The following is a 26,028-nucleotide window of genomic DNA, read 5'->3' on the forward strand; positions in this document are numbered from 1 at the left end:
TAAGTCATGTTTTTTTTGTTGTGATGTATTGTGGTTGCGGCAGTGTATAGTTGTGTGCGTTTTTTTTTTTTTTTTTGGGGCGATGGGTATTGTGCCTGCGCACAATTTTTTTAAGTAATGGTGTTATGTGGTGGCTGCGCACAGTAGTGCGATTTTGGTAAATGCACAGCAGTGCGATAAAACAAAAACAGGGATGTAATGGTCTTGGTGGCCATTGTAAAATAGAGGTGCATTGTAATGGTGTTGACCCTGTGCACGTTTTTTTTGTTCATGGAAATGTATTGAACGCACAGCAGTGCGAAAAGAATTTTGAAGAACAGAGGGTTGTTTTGTAATATCCACAGCAGTGGAAAATCTGTGAGAGCAGCAGAGTTTTTTTTTATTCCCTCTTTGTACAGAGGAAGAAATATGTAACAGAGTTTCGTTTTTTTTAAATTAATAGAAATGTGTTGTGACTGTGTAATAGACTGTTGAGTCATTTTGTTTTTTAAGAGGTTCCCTGTGCAAAGATCCTGGAACAAAGGAAACAGAGCATTCCTCTGTTGTGTTTATATGTTTCGTTTTGGTATTTCCCCATTGAAAAATACCCAACAGTGGTATCAGAGCTTGTCCAGGCTCTTTGAAGACTCAAAGAAGCTGAAGGAAGGTGTGGTTGCAGCACAGAAAGCTTCTCTAGCAGTGTGAAGTTTCAGCCAAAGGGATTCAGGTATTTCTCAAGTTTTTGAGTTATTATTGAAGAAACGGTCAGTGATTTAAAAAACACAGTCAAGTATTTGAAGCCTAGATAAGAATGGCAAGGTCAAAGAAGAAAGCCTCCAAGCCTGCTAAAAATGTGTCTCCCTCCTCTATTAAAATAGAAGACAATTTATTTGAATACATTTTGTTTGAAACCCCAAAGTTTGATGGAAACTTTGATGTATGGGAAATAAAGATGAGGGCTTTCCTAATGTCTGAGGGGATTGAAATCTGGGAGTCAGTGATTGATGACAGCAAGATGGATAAAGAATCCATGGAGTATGATGCACAATCAACAAAACTAATCTTGGATGGACTCCCTGATTCTGTGAAAAAGAATCTAGGAAAATATTCATCAGCAAAGGATATATGGGACAGACTGCATGACCTTCATGCAAAGGGAGCACTGACCATGACAATGAGTCAAGAAGAACCCATCATAGAAGCTGAGAATGAAAAGCTTGACCTCATCAAGCTTCAAGTAAAGGAAAGGGATGAAGAGCTAGCCAAGCTCAAGAAGGAGCTTGACCAATGCAAGAAGAAACATCATGAAGAATTCATATCTATGACAAATCAGCTGAATGAAGGAAAGAAGCAGGCAGATGCCTTGACAAGTCAACTTGAACAAAGGCACATGAGAGTGAATAAGCTTGTAGAAGAGATTGGACAGTACAAGGTAGAGGTCTCCTCCCTTAAGTCCGAATTACAAGAAGTCAGGAAGCAGACACAAGGAGCTAAAAAGAAAATGAAGAGCAGTCAAGCAAAAGATGAAGAAATCTCCAAAATGAAGATAGATATTATCTCCTTCAAAGTAGTAGCAGCTGAAGCTACTCGTAGCAAGGAAGAAATTGAGGGACAACTAGCAAAGAAAAATAATGTATGTGAAGAGTTAGAAGAAGAGATTGTCCTCCTCAGGAAGAAGGTTGAAAGGATGAACAAGATCATGAAGAGCTCTCAAGCTCTGGATGACATGCTCAGCTATCACAGATCTCCATTTGATAAATCAGGACTCGGGTATGTAGGTGAACCCTCAAACAAGGATGAGGATGCTTTAAGCAAAGGAGATGTTAAGAAGCCATAAAGAGATGGTGATGCTCCTAGTTCCAGCAAAGGCAAGGAGAAAAATAAAGGCAGCAATAGAAGAAATCCTGCTCCAAGCAGAAAATCAGCTCCAAGAAGAAATGTAGCTGATGTCAAGAAGGCAAGAGGCAATGGTGATCATCAAAGGATCTCAAGACAGCAAGGCTTCAGAAGTACATCAATGAAACCTCCATCTCCCAGGTACCAAAGTTCATTTTATGGTTATTGTTATGCTTGCTCAAACTTTGGTCATATGGCAAAAGACTGTAGAACATTTCATGGAGATAGATGTTGTGGTTCCCAACAATCTCCAAGAAATAACTTCACAAGAAGAAATCATGAATTCTTATTCATGAATAATGTTGAATGTTTCAAGTGTCATAACATTGGGCATATGGCACGAGATTGTAACTTGACATGGGCTCTTACACAAGCTAGACCCATGCAAAAGAAGAAAGTTACACAAGTATGGAGAAGAAAAGAAATACATTGTGAAAGCCCCTTAAGCAACGTAGCTGATCTAAGTTTGTTTTGAGAAAACTTGCCAAAAGAAGACAAGCATACATTAAAGGGGAGCCTGTAATTTTTGTTTGCTGAACTGTATTAACAGTCATTTGTTGATGGAGGATGTATTGCAGCGCAGCAGTTGCAAATGAAATCTTTGTTAATCCCTTTAAAAGGTAATATGCAGCAGTGATGATATCAACAATGTTTTTTGCTTTGTTTTTATGCAATATGCACAGAAATGCATAAAGAATAAAAGATGGCAGCGCTGAAATGTAAAGAGCAGCAACGAGATAAGAGAAAAATGCAAAGCATGGAAACCCTCATAGCAGTGGGAAGACAGAACATAAAACAGCAGTTTGAAATTTTTTTGTGGTGCACATGCATTGAAATGCATAGCAATGGAATGTAGTTTTCCTTTTATGTAAAGTGAGAGAATATACTCACAGTAGAGTGAGTATAATACACAGCAGAAGGAAATGTTTTGTATTGGGAATGAAAATGCAAAGCAGTGAGAAGAAAATGAGAAGAAGGCAAAACGCAGCAGAGCGTAAATGCCCAGTGGCTGAGAATGCAATGAAATTTTTCACACAGCAGTGAAAAATGTAATATTTTTCTTCATATGCAATGCAGCATGCAAAGAAATGCATAAAGAAAAACAGGGACAGCAGATTTTTAATGCACATGGATGAATGAGAATGTGTATGGCAGCAAAAAAATGAAAGGAACTGCACAGCAGTGCATTGTGTAATTAAAAAAAATGAAACTGAAGATTGTGTGAAGCAAGGGTGTAAAAAGTAACAGCCCGTGTTATTTTTGTGTGGAGAATGAAGTGCCAAGAGTATGGGCACACAGCAGTATGATGAAACAAAAGGCAGCCACAGTGCAAATTGCAGAGGCAACGCAGCAGCAAATAAAAATCCAGGGATGACAGTCTATGGTTATGGGTATGGATAACAGTGAATATGAAAAATGCAGCAGCAAGAAGTTATGGACAGCAGCATGACGGCAAGAAGGAGAAGCACACAGCAATGCAAATAAAAAAAATGCAGCAGCAAGAAGTTTTGAACAACAGCACATGCAAAAGAAATTTTCCTTACAGCAGTAAAGGTAAATGTAATGAATTTGTTGTTCATTGAATTGAAATGCAATATATGCAACAGCAGTGAATGTAAGAAATGTTTACACACAGCAGTGTAAATTTGTAAGGTGGGACAGTGTAATTGTTCCAGAAAAGGACAGAGTATTTTGTCTTTGAAAAGTGCACAAACAGTGCAAGTGTAGACACAGCAGTGTGGAGTAGAAGCAGCAAAGAAGATGGCACAACAGTGCAGCAGAGAATATGCAGCAGCATAAAAGAACATTGTAATGAGTTTGCACACACAGCAGTGCAATGATTGTTTGTTTTGGAACTGCATTTGAAGCAGTCATTTGGTGAAACCCTCTGTTAAAGAGGAAGGTGCTTTTCAGCACATTGTCATTAGTGAATCCCTCTGTTGAGAGGAAGATGCTTTTCAGCATAGTGTGGTAAATCCCTCTATCAAGAGGATGATGCTTTTCAGCATAGTAACAGGTGAATCCCTCTGTCATGAGGAAGGTGCTCTTAAGCACAGTTTCAGGTTAATCCCTCTATTAAGAGGAAGACAACTTTGTTTGTTTATGAACTGCATCAGAAGCAGTTGGTGAATCCCTCTATGTGAGGAAGATACTTTTGTAACAGCAGTGTTGGGGAATCCCTCCATGTGAGGAAGTGTTTGGGTAAGATTGAATGCCCAGCTGTTGAAATTAAAGGGGAGTGTTGGAATGTTAAATCCAACTGCAGGTTGCAGGGTGCAGGCGGACGTGGGCAGCCGACTCAGCAAGCACGAACGACGACAGCCAGAAACCGTTCAGCATACCCGCCTGGAACTTCTCAGACTAGCGTTCCGATGAAGGAATAATCCGGCAAGGAGCTCCGAGAAAATATGGAGCTGACACGTGGTTCAGCCCTGACATAACGCAACGTCATTTTCTCGGGCGTTAAAGTTGGGCAGCAAACTGGGTTCCGATATTGTTGTCAGCCGTCCGATGGGGCTCTTCGTTCTCCGCCGTCGATCTCCGAAGATGCAGTCAGCCCGCATCAAATCAATGTTTGCGTGGCGTGTGAGGATTCCTGTTGACCGCCGAGAAGGGAATTAAATGCTTTTAATGACTTTCGTAGTTTTTGGTAGAGGCTTTAATTTTGGATATGGGCTTGTGTACCATATGATATACGTCACATTCTTTTTGTATGTTTTTATATATATATGTTGTCATAAAAAGTCTACGATAGAGTGTCTTTAGAGTGTGTGTGATGTAGTCTTTATTTAGGTGTGCCCGTGAGCAAAAAAGGTTAAGTCATGTTTTTTTGTTGTGATGTATTGTGGCTGCGGCAGTGTATAGTCGTGTGCGTTTTTTTTTTTTTTTTTTTTGGGTGATGGGTATTGTGCCTGCGCACAATTTTTTTAAGTAATGGTGTTATGTGGTGGTTGCGCACAGTAGTGCGATTGTGGTAAATGCACAACAGTGCGATAAAACAAAAACAGGGATGTAATGGTTTTGGTGGCCATTGTAAAACAGAGGTGCATTGTAATGGTGTTGACCCTGTGCACGTTTTTTTTGTTCATGGAAATGTATTGAACGCACAGCAGTGCGAAAAGAATTTTGAAGAACAGAGGGTTGTTTTGTAATATCCACAGCAGTGGAAAATCTGTGAGAGCAACAGAGTTTTTTTTGATTCCCTCTTTGTACAGAGGAAGAAATATGTAACAGAGTTTCGTTTTTTTTAAATTAATAGAAATGTGTTGTGACTGTGTAATAGACTGTTGAGTCATTTTGTTTTTTAAGAGGTTCCCTGTGCAAAGATCCTGGAACAAAGGAAACAGAGCATTCCTCTGTTGTGTTTATATGTTTGGTTTTGGTATTTCCCCATTGAAAAATACCCAACAGGTCTGGAGGGGTGCACAACGGATGAATTTGCAGTATTGCTGGTAGAAGTTAGAACTGGTCAGCCCTGCGAAAGCTTCCCTGTGATTAAACCTATTAATTTGTCCCTGCTCGAAAGATGGCGCGTTATCGGAAGTTGAAACGACTATTTCTTCTGAAAGGCTTCTACTACACGTACTCCCCCAAAACTTATCGCTTTTATATCTAACGATGACCCTGGGATAACGACCCATTTTAGTCACGTTAAAAGAAGGCTTGCGGATGTTAGGAAGAGGAGCTTCGCCTTCCAGTATTGGGCAAACATGGCGCATGCCCAGCCTGCTCTCCGGCTTTAGGTGAGAACACAATAACCCCAACTTCAGCACCTTCTCCATCTCACAGGCATCATATCCGACCTTATCCAGCTTTGGATACGATGCCTCCCCTCTATGTAAAGTCCCAACACCCACTCCATTAAAATCATCTGCTCGACGCCCTTCAACGGCTCAACAGGCCTCCTCGTGCAAGCCACCTCCAACAACAAAACCCTGAATCTGAACACGTCCGAGCTCGGCGTAGCCTTCCCCGTGTGTATCAGCTCCGGCTCCATGTACCGCAACGTTCCCACAACGTGAGTCGTCTGCAGATTCCCATTATGATTGTATGGCCGAGCCAGCACTAAGTCTCCAGCTGCCCAATGAACTCTGAATCTCGCAGTACGTTGCTCGACTTGATGTCTCTGTGGATGCCCCTCTTCTCCCATCGGTCATGCAGATATAACAACCCAACGGCCATGCCCTTCAGAATCACGTATCACCAATGCCGAGGCCACAACAGGACTGTTTTTGGATTCCCGTAGATGAATTTATCCAGGCTGTCGTTGGGCATGTATTCATAAACGTCGAACGATGAATAGCTAAGTATGCGTTCGGCACCAACCTTGGAGATGAACCAGGTTCAGGTGCTCTAGGCGACCCATGCTCGATATCTCTGAAATGAAACCCTTCATTCGCTCGGTAAGCTCCTTGTTTATGCATTTCACGGTGACCTCTTTGTCGCTGCTGGGAAGAACGTCCATGTAGACTTTGTCGAAATTCCTGCCCGGAACGTTTTCTTCCTGGAACTATGGGGTCAGTACTCCATCTCCCATTCTTCGACCCTTTCTCCATACTTCGCTCTTATGAAAAACACGGCCGCAACAGCCAGCAGTAAGGGTAGAGTGGCCACGGTGATACTGGCTATGAATCCCCTGCCAAGGAGTTTGGAATTCATGTTTGCAAAAGAAGAGAGACGTGATACATTGATGAGCGGCGCCATGCCTTGAGTAGTGAAGCTCCACGCGAGAACGTAATAGTCTTCCCTGACGTACGCGTTGCTCGCTGAAAAGCCAATGAACATCTTCTCTTGCAAAACGGTGCTAAGATCGATTTTCAAAGATATCAACGGCTTCTGCGGTCTCAGTGAGCCTGCCAACATGATGGTAACGTTGAGGTGACTTTGAGAATGATTATAATCAATCCAGGCCTGTATGTTCCGTCCACTCTCGAGGCTCAATCCATGAAAGCTGTCCTCCCCATTCCAATATCTCGCAGGCATGGTTTACACCGAGATGAGGTCATTGACTGTCGTCAGTATATATTATAAATATATTAATAACTAGTTTTATTATTATTATTATTAAAAAAGATAATTATATATTTATTAACTGGTATATATATAAATTTTATATTATAAACTTTAATATTAAATCTAATATTATAACTTATATTGTTAAGTAAAATAATGTGAGATACGATCCCTTATGCCATGTATATTTACGGAGTATTTTACTTATATTTAGTTGCTCAAAGTTCGTTGTTATTTCACTGCGTGACAATTATGATCGACTTCTTTGTATTATTTAGTTCATACCGATTTTTTTTCTCAAAGCTTGTACAAACAAATTTCTTCCCTGTCCTTGAAGGCTTCAGTGTGCAGAGTTCCAACAATGCGAACCGTGAGTAGCATTGGGCAAGGATTACGAGAGAGATTTTTCTATAGCTTGTAGGACCCTAGCTCAATGGGACTCTGTCTCGAGATTTGTGACATGATACAGGTTGAGTGGTGATCGATTCCTTTGTAGGCTATTATTTTGTCCCTTTATCTTGAAAACTTTGGTTTAGTTTTCCATAATTTGAAACCATAGCTAAATTCTTCTGAATATAAAAGCTTCTGTTACCGTAATACCTTGTTTTCTACCATATTATGTTGGAACTGCCATCTTATTAGTCCCTGCCATCTGGCAATGGCCAAGGACTATAGTAATCCGAATGGGTTGATTTAGCATTAATTCGAAGTGCTATTTCAGAGAATGCGGTGGTTAGAGCAAAGTTTTAAAATGCTTCGTGCCAGGATGACCAAAGTCTTCTAGTTTGCCATCTTATTTGGCCTCTTCCCGAGGCGGGAGAGGTTGGAGCTTAGGCTATTTTCCTTAGCCGTGTTTATTATTGCTGACCATCAGAGGATTTCATATATTAATGTTAGCATTACTTAACATTAGTTTGGATTGTTTGCAGTTTGAATTATTTGCAGTTTTAGTTTGGGCGTATTGGTAGGCAAGTGTTCTGCATGCAGGTGCTGCAGCTGTCCGTGCATGGCGGAGCCGACTTAACTATTGCTTAATCTGGACCAGGTACCCGCTTTCGCTCTCGCTTTCTGCCTGCTTCACTCAACCCGCCTATTTCCCTCCTTCGATTGCCCTACCAGCAGGCCCTTCTGATTCAAAGAGATTCGAGTGCAGCTGGTTCTGGTTCAACTGGATCCACTCGACCAAGAAACACTCGTGCTACCGCGCCTCGTGGATGTAGATTCCGCACTCTTGCTGATGCCATGTTTTTAGGGAGCACAAGGGCTTCAATTCCCTTGATTCCCTGGAATTATTTGAATCCCGTTTTCAGTGTTGTAGTCACGGCTTCGGTGGTGAAGCCCATCCCCCAGTATCTTCTGGCGATCGCGTACCCCATCTCAGCTCGGCAGTTGTGAATACCGGTTCCTTGCTTGAGCATGACGTGACCAATAGGCTTCCCTCTGAAACATATTGCCTTGAACCATGGATGAGGAATCACCACCTTCAGCAGAAACTCCCTGAGCTTCTCTTTGGATTTAAAAGCTTCCCATGTCATGAACTTGGTCACTTCTTCGTCGCTAGCCCATTCATACAAGTCTTCCAAATCCGCCGGGCAGAGGTTCCTTAGTTCGACTTGCCCAACCCTAAAACTATTATTCTTATTACTCACGCTACTGTTAGCTTCCATTCTTTCGATCTTTGATTCTCTCAAATGCTGAGTTGTGGCTCAGCTGTTCACAACGGACTAGGTAATTTGAATGAGCAGTATGAGCTATGAGTTTGCAGGACTGCAACATCACTGAAGTTATTTTAATGTTCTACAACGGTCTCTTCCAGAGTGGAGGATTTGGAGGAAACTTGTTCTAGGGAAACAGCCGAGGTCGTACACTAAGGTTCCTGAGCAGCCATAGCCAGCCAGCAGCTAGAGACAGATGCCCAGCTCACGATGCCGCGGAAATAGGTTTTTAGAAGCTGGCCGATTACAGGAAAGCGCCCTGAGGAGAAAACCAAATTTGATTGCCATGAAAGGAATAACAAAAATGGCAATGGCAGAATGGCTGGTAAGATACTAAGTTCAGTAGGTTTTGCTACCACACCTCGTGGATGCAGATTCAGCACCCCTTCCTACCCCAGTCAATTCAATTTACCTTGATGACCCAGAACCACCAACAGGAACCCCCTCACCAGAGGCAGATGCTTGTCCAAATCCGTTCATCGCATATCATCCAGGTGCGTACCTGCTGTTCTTGATGCTGAAAGAGCACTCAAACTGACATTGGCGAAGGTGCAACAGTGATGACAGTGTTGTGGTGCAGCGTGATTAGCAGGTTTTGCAGCAGTCTCTTCCAGAGTGGAGGATTTGGAGGAAACTTGTTCCGTACGCTAAGGTTCCTGAGCAGCCGTAGCCAGCCAGCAGCTAGAGACAGATGCCCAGCTCACGATGCCGCGGCAATAGGTTTTTATAAGCTGGCCGATTACAGGAAAGCACCCTGAGGAGAAAACCAAATTTGATTGCCATGAAGGGAATAGCAAAAATAGCAATGGCGGAATGGCTGGTAAGATCCTAAGTTCAGTAGGTTATATGGCTTAGCAAGGAGGGAAAATTCATTAAAGCGAAGGCAGTAAGTTAATGAAGCCTCCCCTCAGCTTATAAATTAGCAAGCTTAGTAATTCTAATTTTTATATTAATGCTAAAGCGTTATAACATACATAAAGAAACCTGGGAGACCCTCCATTCAGTCCCTCTAGATTTACGTGTCCGAACCCCTCCTATATGTACTAAATTTATCCCCAACATCTGTTGGGCCATCACCTAAGGTAGCAAGAAGAGCAATGCTACTGCCATCTGTTTGGGAAGCTACTGTGACGCTGATTTGATGGGGGTTAAGGTAATTCAGGCCATTTGTACGTGTATTGTGTACACATTTCATTCCATTTCACATTATGCATGCAGCATCTGCTACGTGTAAGTTACTTTTGTTGTTATATAATAAAGTTAGAAATGATTTCGTGGTTACCTCGCTTCCGCTTCTTATTTTGCTTGGGGTCCACTACATTGGTCTATTTCAGGTACTGTTTATGTTATTACATTGTTTTGATATATTTTAGCCTCTGCAGGGTTTCAGTTTTTTACGTAAGGTGTGTACGATTTAGTTTTTGATATATTTCAATCTCTGTAGGATTTGAGTTTTTTTACCTAGGCTGTGTACGATTTCAGTTTTCATCTTGGCAATGGTTTTTTTTTTCACCCTGGCCAGTTACGGTTAGCATTTGCTCTCCCGACGTCTTGAATTAACGGGCATTTAGGAGCCTGAAGGAGAATATGTATTTCTGTTCCCATTTCTACTGAAATATTCAAACAGGGAATCTTGAATATGAAGATGACAGACTTCTAAACTCTCCTCCAGCTCATAATCAGGTCATGATACATGTCTTGCATGGAGGTTATAATGAAAATTAATACCAGGACTCTAACCGAATATAATTGCAATTAGTACTAGCACTCTGTGGTTCTTCGCAGGAATTAGGTCTTCAGTTGCACGCTTCAAAATTATAAACCTCAGTTGCTATTGTTAAAAAAACATGATTACTGAAACAATCTCATTTGCTATTGTTAAATAATTATGATTACTTAAACAATCGCTGCATTTGAAATCTGAATATTGGTCAAATCATATTATATCTATAAGTCTGTCTGAATTTATGTAACTAAATTAGGTGCATCAAGAATCCTGCATATTCTGCTTGTACAATCCTCTCGTTTTGTTACGGTTGGTACCTCAGAAATCAACTCGCTCCTAGCACCCTGTTTCAATTAAATCATTTGGTCATTAATTGCTATAAAAGATTAAATCATTTGGTCATTAATTGCTATAAAATAGGAATTCGATTTTTCTTTTGACAATTTAAGTTGTCTGACAAGTCATTCAACCCTTGTTTTTCAGTTTTTCAGTTGACACAGTGTGATAGAGACATTTACCTTCACTTGTAGCCTCATAGAAAGTATTCGTCGACTTTTCCATAAAAATAGTCATAAATTGGCATGAAAAGGCTGAATTTGGTACGCACTTGAGAATGGTTTCATAATCAGGTCATGATACATGTCTTGCATGGAGGTTATAATGAAAATTAATACCAGGACTGTAACCGAATATAATTGCAATCAGTACTAGCACTCTGTGGTTATTCGCAAGAATTAGGTCTTTAGTTGCACCCTTCAAAATTTTAAACCTCAGTTGCTATTGTTAAAAATTCATGATTACTGAAACAATCTCGTTTGCTATTGTTAAATAATTATGTTTACTTAAACAATCGATGCATTTGACATCTGAATATTGGTCAAATCGCATTATATCTATAAGTCTGTTTGAATTTATGTAACTAAATTAGGTGCATCAAGACCCCTACATATTCTGCTTGTACAATCCTGTCGTTTTGTTACGGTTGGTACCTCAGAAGTTTTTGGTGTCTCAGAAGCAATGGTTTTTTAAATGCGTCAATTATAAGAAATCAACTTGCTCCTAGCACCCTGTTTCAATTAAATCATTTGGTTATTAATTGCTATAAAAGATTAAGTCATTTGGTCATTAATTGCTATAAAATAGGAATTCGAGTTTTCTTTTGACAATTTAAGCTGTGTGACTAGTCATTCAACCCTTGTTTTTTAGTTTCCTAGCCAAATTGCATTCATAAAGAAAAAGGGGTCTAGTCTCCTATGCGTAAAGGAGACCTAGGACAATGGATTATTAGTAAAAGCTCATCACCTTGTTCTTCAGTTGGACAGTAGTGCAAAAGCATTAATGCATTTGTACATTCCACTAAGATAAATGTTGTCAATATATTGAGCTAACTTGTGGAGATTTTTTGTCTTATAGTAGCTACAGGCATCAATAAGCGAAAGCATCTGACTCTAGTAACAGAATGAATCATCCTTCTGTTTTGAGAAGAAAAATTATAAGCTTTAATACAGTCATAGGAAATCCCGTACTCCGTTCATTCGCCACCAGCTCTCCGCCTTTACATTTCTGTTGGCCTGTTTTCTTCTACTTTTTTGACATGAGATCAGAACTCTATTTCCTTTTCATTTTAGTTTATTTAGCAGTCCACATGTGACACACGTGACAGATCTCTTCCACCCCAGGTTATAATTGTCTTGACAGGGGTATTTTTTAATTTTTCCTAAGGTCTGGTGCATTCCTTTCATAAGTTTGTTGTCTTTGACTAGTCATTGGATTGATATACATTGATCAATACATTCTACAAGCATCAATAAGCAAAAGCATCTGACTCTAGTAACAGAATGAATCATCCTTCTGTTTTGAGAAGAGAAATTATAAGCTTACTGGTTATAACTGATATGATTGGCAATGATCGCTATGTAAGACTAGTTACATGAGGTAGCACTCTATGGTTATTCGCAGGGATTAGGTCTTTAGTTGCACCCTTCAAAATTTTAAACCTCAGTTGCTATTGTTAAAAAATCATGATTACTGAAACAATCTCGTTTGCTATTGTTAAATAATTATGATTACTTAAACAATCGCTGCATTTGACATCTGAATATTGGTCAAATCGCATTATATCTTTAACTCTGTTTGAATTTATGTAACTAAATTAGGTGCATCAAGACTCCTGTATATTCTACTTGTACAATCCTGTCGTTTTGTTACGGTTGGTACCTCAGAAGTTTTTGGTGTCTCAGAAGCAATAGTTTTTTAAATGCGTCAAGTATAAGAAATCAACTCGCTCCTAGCACCCTGTTTCAATTAAATCATTTGGTTATTAATTGCTATAAAAGAATATGTCATTTGGTCATTAATTGCTATAAAATAGGAATTCGAGTTTTCTTTTGACAATTTAAGTTGTGTGACTAGTCATTCAACCCTTGTTTTTCAGTTTCCTAGCCAAATTGCATTCATAAAGAAAAAGGGGTCTAGTCTCCTGTGCATAAAGGAGACCTAGGACAATGGATTATTAGTAAAAGCTCATCACCTTGTTCTTCAGTTGAACAGTAGTGCAAAATCATTAATGCATTTGTACATTCCACTGAGATAAATGATGTCAATATATTGAGCTAACTTGTGGAGATTTTCTGTCTTATAGTAGCTACAGGCATCAATAAGCGAAAGCATCTGACTCTAGTAATAGAATGAATCATCCTTTTGTTTTGAGAAGAAAACTTATAAGCTTTAATACAGTCATAGGAAATCCCCTACTCCGTTCATTCGCCACCAGCTCTCCTCCTTTACATTTCTGTTCGCCCGTTTTCTTCTACTTTTTTGACATGAGATCAGAACTCTGTTTCCTTTTCATTTTAGTTTATTTAGCAGTCCACATGTGACACACGTGACATATCTCTTCCACCCCAGGTTATAATTGTCTTGACAGGGGTATTTTTTAATTTTTCGTAAGGTCTGGTGCATTCCTTTCATTAGTTTGTTGTCTTTGACTAGTCATTGGATTGATATACATTGATCAATACATTCTACAAGCATCAATAAGAGAAAGCATCTGACTCTAGTAACAGAATGAATCATCCTTCAATTTTGAGAAGAGAAATTATAAGCTTACTGGCTATAACTGATATGATTGGCAATGATCGCTATGTAAGACTAGTTACATGAGGTAGCACTCTATGGTTATTCGCAGGAATTAGGTCTTCAGTTGCACCCTTCAAAATTTTAAACCTCAGTTGCTATTGTTAAAAAATCATGATTACTGAAACAATATCGTTTGCTATTGTTAAATAATTATGATTACTTAAACAATCGCTGCATTTGACATCTGAATATTGGTCAAATCGCATTATATCTATAAGTCTGTTTGAATTTATGTAACTAAATTAGGTGCATCTAGACTCCTGCATATTCTGCTTGTACAATCCTGTCGTTTTGTTACGGTTGGTACCTCAGAAGTTTTTGGTGTCTCAGAAGCAATGGTTTTTTAAATGCCTCAAGTATAAGAAATCAACTCGCTCCTAGCACCCTGTTTCAATTAAATCATTTGGTTATTAATTGCTACAAAAGATTAAGTTATTTGGTCATTAATTGCTATAAAATAGGAATTTGAGTTTTCTTTTGACAATATAAGTTGTGTGACTAGTCATTCAACTCTTGTTTTTCAGTTTCCTAGCCAAATTGCATTCATAAAGAAAAAGGGGTCTAGTCTCCTATGCGTAAAGGAGACCTAGGACAATGGATTATTAGTAAAATCTCATCACCTTGTTCTTCAGTTGGACAGTAGTGCAAAAGCATTAATGCATTTGTACATTCCACTGAGATAAATGATGTCAATATATTGAGCTAACTTGTGGATATTTTCTATCTTATAGTAGCTACAGGCATCAATAAGCGAAAGCATCTGACTCTAGTAACAGAATGAATCATCCTTCTGTTTTGAGAAGAAAAATTATAAGCTTTAATACAGTCATAGGAAATCCCGTACTCCATTCATTCGCCACCAGATCTCCGCCTTTACATTTCTGTTGGCCCATTTTCTTCTACTTTTTTGACATGAGATCAGAACTATGTTTCCTTTCCATTTTAATTTATTTAGCAGTCCACATGTGACACACGTGACAGATCTCTTCCACCCCAGGTTATAATTGTCTTGACAGGGGTATTTTTTAATTTTTCTTAAGGTCTGGTGCATTCCTTTCATTAGTTTGTTGTCTTTGACTAGTCATTGGATTGATATACATTGATCAATACATTCTATAGGCATCAATAAGCGAAAGCATCTGACTCTAGTAACAAAATGAATCATCCTTCTATTTTGAGAAGAGAAATTATAAGCTTACTGGCTATAACTGATATGATTGGCAATGATCGCTATGTAAGACTAGTTACATGAGGTATGATTTTTGCATGAGGTAGGTACTATTGAGATGGCATCATATTTGCAAGTTAGACCTATATTGGCATCAACATATATATAGTTATGCATACAGTCAGCAATAGGAAAATTATTGGTATGGCCTTGGACATTTATCTCTCTGTTGAACTTCCAGCTCCTTTTCAAAATTCCCGTACTCCGTTTATTCGCCACCAGCTCTCCACCTTTACATTTCTGTTGGCCCGTTTTCTTCTACTTTTTTGACATGAGATCAGAACTCTGTTTCCTTTTCATTTTAGTTTATTTAGCAGTCTACATGTGACACACATGACATATCTCTTCCACCCCAGGTTATAATTTTCTTGACATGGGTATTTTTTAATTTTTCCTCAGGTCTGGTGCATTCCTTTCATTAGTTTGATTATGCAGTATTGGGCATTTGGATTGTAGAACCTAGCAGGTATCTAATTTCTTGATTTCACTTATTAATTTTAAGTTGAATTCGACTGGTCATTGGATTGATATACATTGATCAATACGTTCTACAGGCACAACTCGATCTGTCGCTGGGTCGATAGGAACAATGAGCTATGGGCCTGGGCGAAGGTCAAGCGCTCTATTGCCTATAACTATGAAACATAATCGTTTCAGTTCCTCTGCTACTGACGGCTTAGATGCTTTCTCTGCTGCTAATGGTGCTAGGTGCTGGAACCAGGTCAACCGCAACTGAGGAATCGATTGGTTCAAACCGGTCCTGCTGCCTATTAGCCATAATACGTGTTTGCTCGCGTTTTGATAATTAGTGATACCCCAGCTCGTTTATCAGATCCAATTACAGTTTCATACGCAGGGGCATAAGAAGAGCAGAGCAGCCGGCGGAGCCAGCATCCGAGCGCGCAGCATCAAAGGCGGCGGAAAAAAGTGCATAGACAGTTTACTCTCCCCAGCCAACACACGAGCATATTGGGCGACCAAAAGCCCATCACGCTACAACCTACCAAACAAGATCAGATGAACAAGCTGGTCGGGATGTGAGTGAGGGATGGGACACCTACTCACCCCAATCAAAAGAGACTATTCCAACCAACCAGCCCAAATACAGCCTTTCACATATGGAAATGACATATATAATAGCATTGTCTGCTGTAATTGGATCGCTGCATTTGACATCTGAATATTGGTCAAATCGCATTATATCTATAAGTCTGTTTGAATTTATGTAACTAAATTAGGTGCATCTAGACTCCTGCATATTCTGCTTGTACAATCCTGTCGTTTTGTTACGGTTGGTACCTCAGAAGTTTTTGGTGTCTCAGAAGCAATGGTTTTTTAAATGCATCAAGTATAAGAAATCAACTCGCTCCTAGCACCCTGTTTCAATTAAATCATTTGGTTATTAATTGCTACAAAAGATTAAGTTATTTGGTCATTAATTGCTATAAAATAGGAATTTGAGTTTTCTTTTGACAATATAAGTTGTGTGACTAGTCATTCAACTCTTGTTTTTCAGTTTCCTAGCCAAATTGCATTCATAAAGAAAAAGGGGTCTAGTCTCCTATGCGTAAAGGAGACCTAGGACAATGGATTATTAGTAAAATCTCATCACCTTGTTCTTCAGTTGGACAGTAGTGCAAAAGCATTAATGCATTTGTACATTCCACTGAGATAAATGATGTCAATATATTGAGCTAACTTGTGGGGATTTTCTGTCTTATAGTAGCTACAGGCATCAATAAGCGAACGCATCTGACTCTAGTAATAGAATGAATCATCCTTTTGTTTTGAGAAAAAAAATTATAAGCTTTAATACAGTCATAGGAAATCCCGTACTCCATTCATTTGCCACCAGCTCTCCGCCTTTACATTTCTGTTGGCCCGTTTTCTTCTACTTTTTTGACATGAGATCAGAACTCTGTTTCCTTTTCATTTTAGTTTATTTAGCAGTCCACATGTGACACACGTGACAAATGTCTTCCACCCCAGGTTATAATTGTCTTGACAGGGGTATTTTTTAATTTTTCCTAAGGTCTGGTGCATTCCTTTCATTAGTTTGTTGTCTTTGACTAGTCATTGGATTGATATACATTGATCAATACATTCTACAGGCATCAATAAGCGAAAGCATCTGACTCTAGTAACAGAATGAATCATGGCTATAACTGATATGATTGGCAATGATCGCTATGTAAGACTAGTTACATGAGGTATGATTTTTGCATGAGGTAGGTACTATTGAGATGGCATCATATTTGCAAGTCAGACCTATATTGGCATCAACATATATATAGTCATGCATACAGTCAGCAATAGGAAAAGTATTGGTATGGCCTTGGACATTTATCTCTCTGTTGAACTTCCAGCTCCTTTTCAAAATTCCCGTACTCCGTTTATTCGCCACCAGCTCTCTGCCTTTACATTTCTGTTGGCCCGTTTTCTTCTACTTTTTTGACATGAGATCAGAACTCTGTTTCCTTTTCATTTTAGTTTATTTAGCAGTCCACATGTGACACACGTGACAGATCTCTTCCACCCCAGGTTATAATTTTCTTGACAGGGGTATTTTTTAATTTTTCCTAAGGTCTGGTGCATTCCTTTCATTAGTTTGATTATGCAGTATTGGGCATTTGGATTGCAGAACCTAGCAAGTATCTAATTTCTTGATTTCACTTATTAATTTTAAGCTGAATTTGACTGGTCATTGGATTGATATATATTGATCAATACGTTCTACAGGCATCAATAAGCGAAAGCATCTGACTCTAGTAACAGAATGAATGAAAAAATATAAGCTTTAATACAGTCATAGGAAATCCCGTACTCCGTTTATTCGCCACTAGCTCTCTGCCTTTACATTTATGTTGGCCTATTTTCTTTTACTTTTTTGACACGAGATCAGAACCCTGTTTCCTTTTCATTTTAGTTTATTTAGCAGTCGACATGTGACACACGTGACAGATCTCTTCCACCCCAGGTTATAATTTTCTTGACAGGGGTACTCTTTAATTTTTCCTAAGGTCTAGTGCATTCCTTTCATATTCGTTTCCTTTTCATTTTAGTTTATTTAGCAGTCCACATGTGACACACCTGATAGAGATCTCTTCCACCCTAGGTTATAATTTTCTTGACAGGGGTACTTTTTAATTTTTCCTAAGGTCTAGTGCATTCCTTTCATATCTGTTTCCTTTTCATTTTAGTTTATTTAGCAGTCCACATGTGACACACGTGACAGATCTCTTCCACCCCAGGTTATAATTTTCTTGACAGGGGTACTTTTTAATTTTTCCTAAGGTCTGGTGCATTCCTTTCATTAGTTTGATTATGCAGTAATGGGCATTTGGATTGCAGAAGCTAGCAAGTATCTAATTTCTTGATTCCACTTATTAATTTGAAGCTGTCTTTGACTGGTCATTAGATTGATATACATTGATCAATACATTTACAATGACTGATCCTAACGTACAGCAGGTTCTGCAGGTTCTTTTTTATCTTGGCAATCATATTTTGAACTTTGGTATCAAAACTGTGCATTGGATGCTAACTGACATAAGCAGTCTGAGCAGCTCAGTAGACATTTGCAGTCCCAAAGGTACACACAATCACTTCCTATTCTATATTCATTTTCATTGTTCAACTTGCTATTATGATTCTGTGACTTGTAATTGCATTGCATCACTAAACATAATATTGCATCGAACACTTAGTCGTCATCATGTCTCCTATGTCTGAGAAACACAAGTTGCAATTAGTATTGCAAAAGCATCACTTATTTCGTGTGGACAATTTCTCATATCTAATTGGAGACTGTTTATTCGATAGTTTAGAACTTTTGCTAGATTTTCGATACACATCAGTAGAGCTAAGGAAAGGAACAATAGAATATTTTAGAGACTGTCTCGAAAAACAAGATAGTGAGGCAATTTTGTCTTATGAACATGAACTGCATGAAGCCTCACTTAAAGAAATGCATAACATTAGCAACCATGAAATCTATTTAGACAAAATGGCTAGATCTGCCTCAAACAATATACCCCTAGCATCTAGAGGTCTATGGGGAGATATTTTCTGCATCCATTGGCTCTCAAACTGGCTGAAAATTCCAATTAGGGTTTGGTCCAAAACAAAGATGAGAGTGTATTTGCACTTCAATTCAAGTGTTACAACAAATACTCGTGACATATTATTCCATGACGAGGATCCTCTGAATGGGCACTTCGAGCCTTTGGTTCGTAGGTAGCCTACAATTGGTTGTACCTTCCAACAACAAACCGATACCTCAAAGAACAATACTGAACTGCAACCTGAGACAAAATGTCAATCTATTGAAGCTAAATTAAAACCATCTTGTCACTTAAACAAGCACAAGAGAAGTGTATCTTTGCATGTGCTTAAGGACATTGCTCCGAACAATCTGAAAAGAAAAGAAATAGGCATTGATTATAACAAAATTACAATGAAACAGCAAGTCGTTCTAGAAAACATAGAAGATGTTAGTGACTGTCATTTAAACAAGCACAAGAGAAGTTTATCTTTGCATGTACTTAAGGACATTACTCAGAAAAATTTGAAAAGGCAAAAGATAGGCATTCAATATAACAAAAGTACAATGGAACAACAAGTAGTTCTAGAAAACACAGAAGATGTTTGTGACACACCGCACACAGAAGATGTTAGTGACACACCGAGATTTCGATCACTTAGAAACTTGAAAAAACATATTAGAAGCAACGCACAAACAGAAATTGTAACTTCTTGTCCATTAGACAAACAGTCAAAAAGTCTATCTTTGCATTTGCTTAAAGGCATTATTCGGAAAAAATTGAAAACACAGAAAATAAGACTTGCATTCAACACAACAACAATGAAACAAGAAATAGTCATAGAAAACGTGGACTACAATCCATTTGCAACAAGATCAAAGGATCTATCAGCACAATCAAAGAAATCAGGAAAATCTGAGACACTGAGATTTCGATCACTTAGAAACTTGAAAAAACATATTAGAAACAACGCACAAACAGAAATTGTAATTCCTTGTCCATTAGGCAAAGAGACAAAAAGTTTATCTTTGCGTTTGCTTAAAGGCATTATCCGGACAAAATCGAAAACGCAGAAAATAAGACTTGCATTCAACACAACAACAATGAAACAAGAAATAGTCATAGAAAACATGGACTACAATCCATTTGCAACAAGATCAAAGGATCTTTCAGCACAATCAAAGAAATCAGGAAAATCAGGCCTATCGATTCAATCAAGATCAATGAACAAATTAACAGAATTATCAAAGTTTGATCAAATATATCAAAGACAAGTAACTGACACACCTATTTTCAATTGTTCATCATGTGAAACAACGTTTTTCAAAAGAGACATCTGCTTTGTGAAACAAGAAAGTCAAGCAAAACAAAATAAGATTAGGAAACTATCAACTAGTTTCGAGAATGTTAAATCTCGTGTTGAAAATTGCTACATTTGTAAACACTACAAAAAAGCAATTGAACATGAAACAATTGCTAAATATGCAGTTCCTGAACAGATAAGAAGAAACAATGGCACTAGAACACTCACAGAACTCACTGAACTAGAAGAAAGACTAGTTGCATTAAGATTGCCCTTCTTGCAAATAAAAGAAATGGGCCATCGACATAAGAAGCCGCAACTAGGCTTAACTGGAGGAGTCATCAATGTCCCCACTAACATTTCCAAAATTCAATCTGCATTGCCTCGAACTATAAAGGACACTGACACGGTTGCCGTTGTTCTCAAAAAGAGTTTAAGGTTCAAAAGGTATATGCATTTGGTCGAGTTCGAGTTCACAAAGTGATGAAAGCATTAAAACAATTATGCAAAAGATGCTTTACAAGCTCGAGAACGCTACCATAAATGACAATTGGAAAGAGGCATTCGTACAAAACCAAGATGCATATCAAAGTTCAAGTGAAGCTGAAGATAGCGAACATGATAACCAAGACAACGATGAACCAACGACAAAAACATTGGTCCATGGATTCATTGATGCACACACTGTCCATGACCTGGTAAATAAACAAATTAACATTGCACCTGCTGTCGGATGCATGCCATTAGGAATCTTCAAAGATAAGTACTCAGAAGAAATGAGTTTCCCATCGCTTTTCTATGGCAACAAACGCCCAGCTGACATCTCCAAAAACTTTACATATCAAAAGATTTGTCACTAGGAAGTGCTGCATAAAAACCACGATTTTGCTTATCATACTACAAACTTGTTCTATAAAGAAATTCGCATTATCATAAATCAGGTGTTGAATACAATGTGGATTAGAATTAGAAAAGGGCAGTTGAAACGTAGAAAACTAGTTGCAAAAGACGTTAAGTCAAAACCAAACCTAGATCGTATTTTAAATTCTGACATTGGGTACATGGACCTAAAAACAATTCGTACCTCACCTGACTACCACCAGCGAATACGGAACAAACTCTATGCAATGATACGACAACTAGGGCCGCCCACTTTCTTTGTCTCCTTTAGCAGTGCAGAGCATCTTTGGGATCCTTTAATGCATGCATTGAGAGACATAAAACAAAACACTAGAAGACCAAATACAAATGAACTTGATGAAAATGAACCTAGCTCATTAATAAGAAATGACCCTGTTACTTGTGTACGTTACTATAGATCTAGGAGGGATGCACTACATCAATTGATATCTCATGATCACAAGTATTATGGAGAGCTCACTGACCACTTCTATGTAACTGAATTCCAAAACCGGGGCAGTGAACATGAACATGGTTTACTTTGGATAAAATCTGCACCAATCTACGGTCAAAATACAAATATTGAAGTCAAACAATTCGTTGACAATTACTTGTCAACTAATTCACTCTTACTTGCAAGTGAACTTAGAGTTCTACAACACCATTGTCACACAAAAAGTTGTAGGAAGCGTGCAAATTCTAATTGCAGATTTAATTTCCCAATACCACCGATGAAAGTAACAAAAATACTTGAGCCTCTTGAATTCGATAGTGATAAAACAAAATCACATGCAAAGCTAATCTTCGAAACAATAAACAGCACAAGATACAGTGAAAATGATACATTTGATAGCTTTTTGGCCAACCTTGGACTAGTACACAATGAATACATACATGCTATCCAGTGTACACTAAATCGAACAACGCTCTTATTGCAAAGAAAACCAGTTGACACCTGGACAAATAACTTCGCAAAACATATTCCAGGAATTTGGATTGCAAACACTGATTCCCAATTTGTACTTGACTCATATGCAGCTGCAATGTATTGCAGTTCCTATATGACAAAAGAAGATAAAACACTCACAAGAACATTTAAAAACATACGCGACAATCATGTGAAAACAAAATCTGATATCCTAAATACCATTAGTTCTTTAGGGAAAGCTTTGGTCAACTTGCAACAAATGTCTGCACAACAAGCAGTGCATATTGTGTTATCACTCCCACTAAACTGTAGTTCACGAAAGTGTGTATTTATTAACACATCTCCTGTCGATGATCGTGCATTTGTTCTTAAAAGAAAAAAAGACCTGCAAAAGGAAGCAGATGACTCAGAAGACATAATGTGCCCATCAATTATTGACTACTATGTTCTACGACCTATCGCTATTGAACATGTATGCTTAGCAGAATTTGCATCTAGTTATACAAAGAAAGGACAAGAACACAGAAAATCAAGTAGACCATATGTCATTCGATCTGTTAGATATAACAAATACAAGGACATTGAAAATCACTGTAGAGAGCAATTAATGTTATACTATCCCTATCGAGGAAGTGAAACTGCAATTAAGCAACATCACACAAGTTGGCAATCTGCATATCTTGCATTCGAAGAAATAGTCAAGCAAAATGAACAAAAGTTCAAATTTGCTACAACAACTACATGGGGTGACATAGATGACGCAATGCACACAGTAGAAACAGAAACTGAACAAATATTTGACATAGATAGTTTGAAATCAAATGAAACAGAAACTATAACATTTAACAAATCGATAGATGACAAATATGAAAACTACGACTTCCAAAATGACTTGGAACATTTGCAAGATACCAAGAAGTTTGCTCTACGATCTACAAGGCCATATGAAATCGTCAAACAACCACATATACTTGAAGACATAGAGTACTATGAATTAATGCGACAATTAAACACAGAACAAGCAAGCATAGTTACTGATGTTATAACAAGAAAATTGTACAGACCAGATGAGCTGATCTATTTGTTATTAACAAGAGGTGCAGGAACAGGAAAGACACACACAGCCAAGGAAATCTTCCAATCCTTAGTACGCATACACAATGTGGCATTGCCTTATAACCCGTCACAACTAATAGGAATAATCACTGCATACACGGGAAAAGCTGCCTTTAATGCTGGTGGTGTGACATTGCATTCTACATTCTATTTGCCCTTTAACAAAGCAGATTGCCCCTCACTAAACAATGAAAAATTGGACACATTATCAAAGAATTTCCAACAATTGTAGATGAGGCATCGCTCGTTGGTGCAACAACACTATATCAAATTGATAAGCGACTGCGAAAAATCTTACACACACCAACTTCATACTTTGGTAATGTTGACATGATATTCTCCGGTGATCTTTACCAGGGAAACCTAGTGAGAGACTCTCTGATCTTTGAAAACCCAAAAATAAACAAAAACACAATTCCATATGACTTCTGGCCAGAGAAAATAAAATGTTATCAATTGCACACAGCGATGCGCCAAAAAGACCCATTGTTCATTGATGTACTAAATAGGATGAGATTAAACATGCAAACAGATCAAGATATTGCTTATGTAAACAATAACTGCTATAGGATCCCACCTTCAAGCCCAGTTTTCCCATACATTTTCTATCGAAACAAAGATGTCCATATTCACAATGCGAAAATGCTTTCACTAACAAAGGGGGAACAAATAATGCTCGTTGCAATTGACAACTACGAGATTCCTGGATCGAGTTATTTTGCTTTTGATAAAGCAATCTCATTGCCATCAACAATTACAGTTAAACAGAACATGTTAGTTGAACTATATGCAGGAAATTACAATACAAACGATGGATTGGTTAATGGTGCTGAAGGGATTTTCAAATCCTATTCATCTAATAACAACAGGCCTGACATTGTCTGGATAGAATTTTCAAACCCAGAAATTGGGAAACAACAAAGAAGCAAATTCAAACAACTATACGACATAAATATATTTCCAAATTGGACACCAATCTTTCGAATTGCAAAATCACTAGCAATGTCTCGTAACAAATTACAAATTACAATTCGAAAACAATTTCCAATCCAATTAGCATGTGCACGAACAATACACCGAACACAAGGGTTGACATTAGATCAACTTGCATTTGACCCAACTGGTGTCACAAAACATGGTCTAGTCTACACTGCATTATCACGTGTTAGAACTATTGACTCACTATACTTGATTAACAAATTGACACAACAAAACTTCCATGTCAAAAACAAAATAATCAATGAGATGGCACGGCTAGAAACAATTGGTGCATGGAAACTAGAATTCGCAAAGAAGAAATCTGTTAACAAGGATGTTTTATCAATTGCAAGCCTAAACACACGTAGTCTACGTGCACATCTTAGTGACGTGATTCATCACAATGACTTAATGGACAATATGATTCTCTGTTTTCAAGAAACTCATTTGTACACTCCACTAATAGACAAAGAATTCTTATCATTCAATTTTTCCATTGCACATTCTACACATGGAATTCTTACTTGCATAAACAAAAAAATATCTATTAGAGAAACAAAGACATTTTGCAAAAACAAAACAGAGCTTACCCTAATTGACATGTACTTTCAACGGCCAATTTGTTTAATGAACATTTATGCAGCACCATTTGAACAAGTATCCACGATAATGCAAATAATTAAGGAAGCAAAATTGCAAACTACATATACTAATTGTGTTTTTTTAGTTATTGGTGATTTCAACATTGACATACAACAAGAAACAACTCGTAGCAAACTCTTTGTACAATTTATGGAAATGGAAAACTTACAAGAAATAACAAGCAAACTATCTCCGCACCAAAAAACAATAATAGACCATATCTGGACAACTTTGCCTATAAAACAGTGTGAAATAAATGTAACATGGGCATATTGGTCTGATCACAGCATATTCTATGCGCTACTACAACTCTAACGACCCTTAGTACAAACCAGTTTTAGCCTGTAGCAAAATCAATGTAGCATTGATATACAAGTTTCTCTACAATTTGCTAAACTTCATATTCGAACAAATTCTGTGTTATGCGAGCAATATCAATCTCCAATGGCCATACTAAAAGTCTATTTCTTGTAGCTTCCTTGCAACACTCTGCGCAAACTAATCTAGGTATGTAACGACACATAGAATAACATTATGCACAGATTTATTATTACATGGAACACATTTTGCTTGTAAACCTAATAGCTTGTACTCGTGTTGTACAGATAACTAATATGAAAAGACAACACGAAGAAGTAACTGCTCCAGAGGCTTGCTCTCTCTCAGAGACTTGCAACGTCTCAGAAACTGATAAAAAGTAACTAAATAACCTTTAAATCTATTCTTACAAGTTTTGTAGTACAAACATAATGTTAATTCAGATTCTTTTAATATTGTTCTACAGGCAGAAACAGGAAAATAAATCTGAAATAAGAGCTAAGCATCAACTATGCACACCGATCACAATACAGGAGTTGAAAGGCCTGAAACTGGGAACAATCTTTCACGGTCAGATTCTTGTAATATACAAAACAATGGTCGATCAAGTACACGGAATTCAATTGTTACGTGCTGACCTAGTGGATAGCAAAGGGAATATGGCAATTACACTGAATGTGCCACATAACCTCATTGCTACTATTGAAGCCAAACTTGTAGTCGGCCAGGGAATTTGTATCAGAGATTTCAAGATCTCTCCCAAAACAGTTTATGACCATGGAGACTGTACGTGCATACTTGTTCTACATGAGAAAAGCATCGTAGAAACAATCCCAGCCATCTGTACCCAATACACATTTGTACCGACAACCACTATTAGCCAACTCACAAGCACAACAACTGCATTCGCAATCGGCACAATAGCTGGTCTTGTAACAGCTGCAAAAGAAATAGGCGGTCAATATGTGCTAAATATCAAGGATGGCCCATCTCAAAAAGACAAAGCTACGGTATATACAAATTCAATCATTTATACTTTTTAACATTTACTTAAAAGCAATTACATTTAACACTAGTACATTTTGCAACTCAGGTTTATCTTTTC

At 38.1% G+C, this 26,028-nt stretch overlaps 2 protein-coding genes across 2 annotated transcripts; one reads left to right on the top strand and one right to left on the bottom strand.

The window, feature by feature from the left end:
• Positions 1–8,177: 8,177 nt before the first annotated feature.
• LOC149160501 (uncharacterized) lies at positions 8,178–8,555 on the bottom strand. The gene has a single exon (XM_089434626.1). The coding sequence runs from the start codon at positions 8,553–8,555 to the stop codon at positions 8,178–8,180; it is 378 nt and encodes a 125-aa protein (XP_089290752.1).
• Positions 8,556–20,544: 11,989 nt separating this feature from the next.
• Positions 20,545–23,217, top strand: LOC149160502 (uncharacterized). The gene is made up of 2 exons (XM_089434627.1): positions 20,545–20,739; positions 20,983–23,217. The coding sequence occupies exons 1-2, from the start codon at positions 20,545–20,547 to the stop codon at positions 23,215–23,217; spliced, it is 2,430 nt and encodes an 809-aa protein (XP_089290753.1).
• The last annotated feature ends 2,811 nt before the right edge of the window (positions 23,218–26,028 follow it).

This window comes from Pinus tabuliformis, chromosome 5_2 (assembly GCF_031772625.1).
Source record: "Pinus tabuliformis cultivar Carrire ecotype Pingquan chromosome 5_2, CPIR1, whole genome shotgun sequence".
Lineage (NCBI taxonomy): Eukaryota > Viridiplantae > Streptophyta > Pinopsida > Pinales > Pinaceae > Pinus > Pinus tabuliformis.

Coding starts and splice junctions, on each gene's coding strand:
- LOC149160502 (XM_089434627.1), top strand. CDS start 20,545: ATGCAAAAGATGCTTTACAAGCTCGAGAACGCTACCATAAATGACAAT. Junction 20,740..20,982: donor CACACACTGTCCATGACCTG/GTAAATAAACAA, acceptor ATCATAAATCAG/GTGTTGAATACAATGTGGAT.
- LOC149160501 (XM_089434626.1), bottom strand. CDS start 8,555: ATGGAAGCTAACAGTAGCGTGAGTAATAAGAATAATAGTTTTAGGGTT.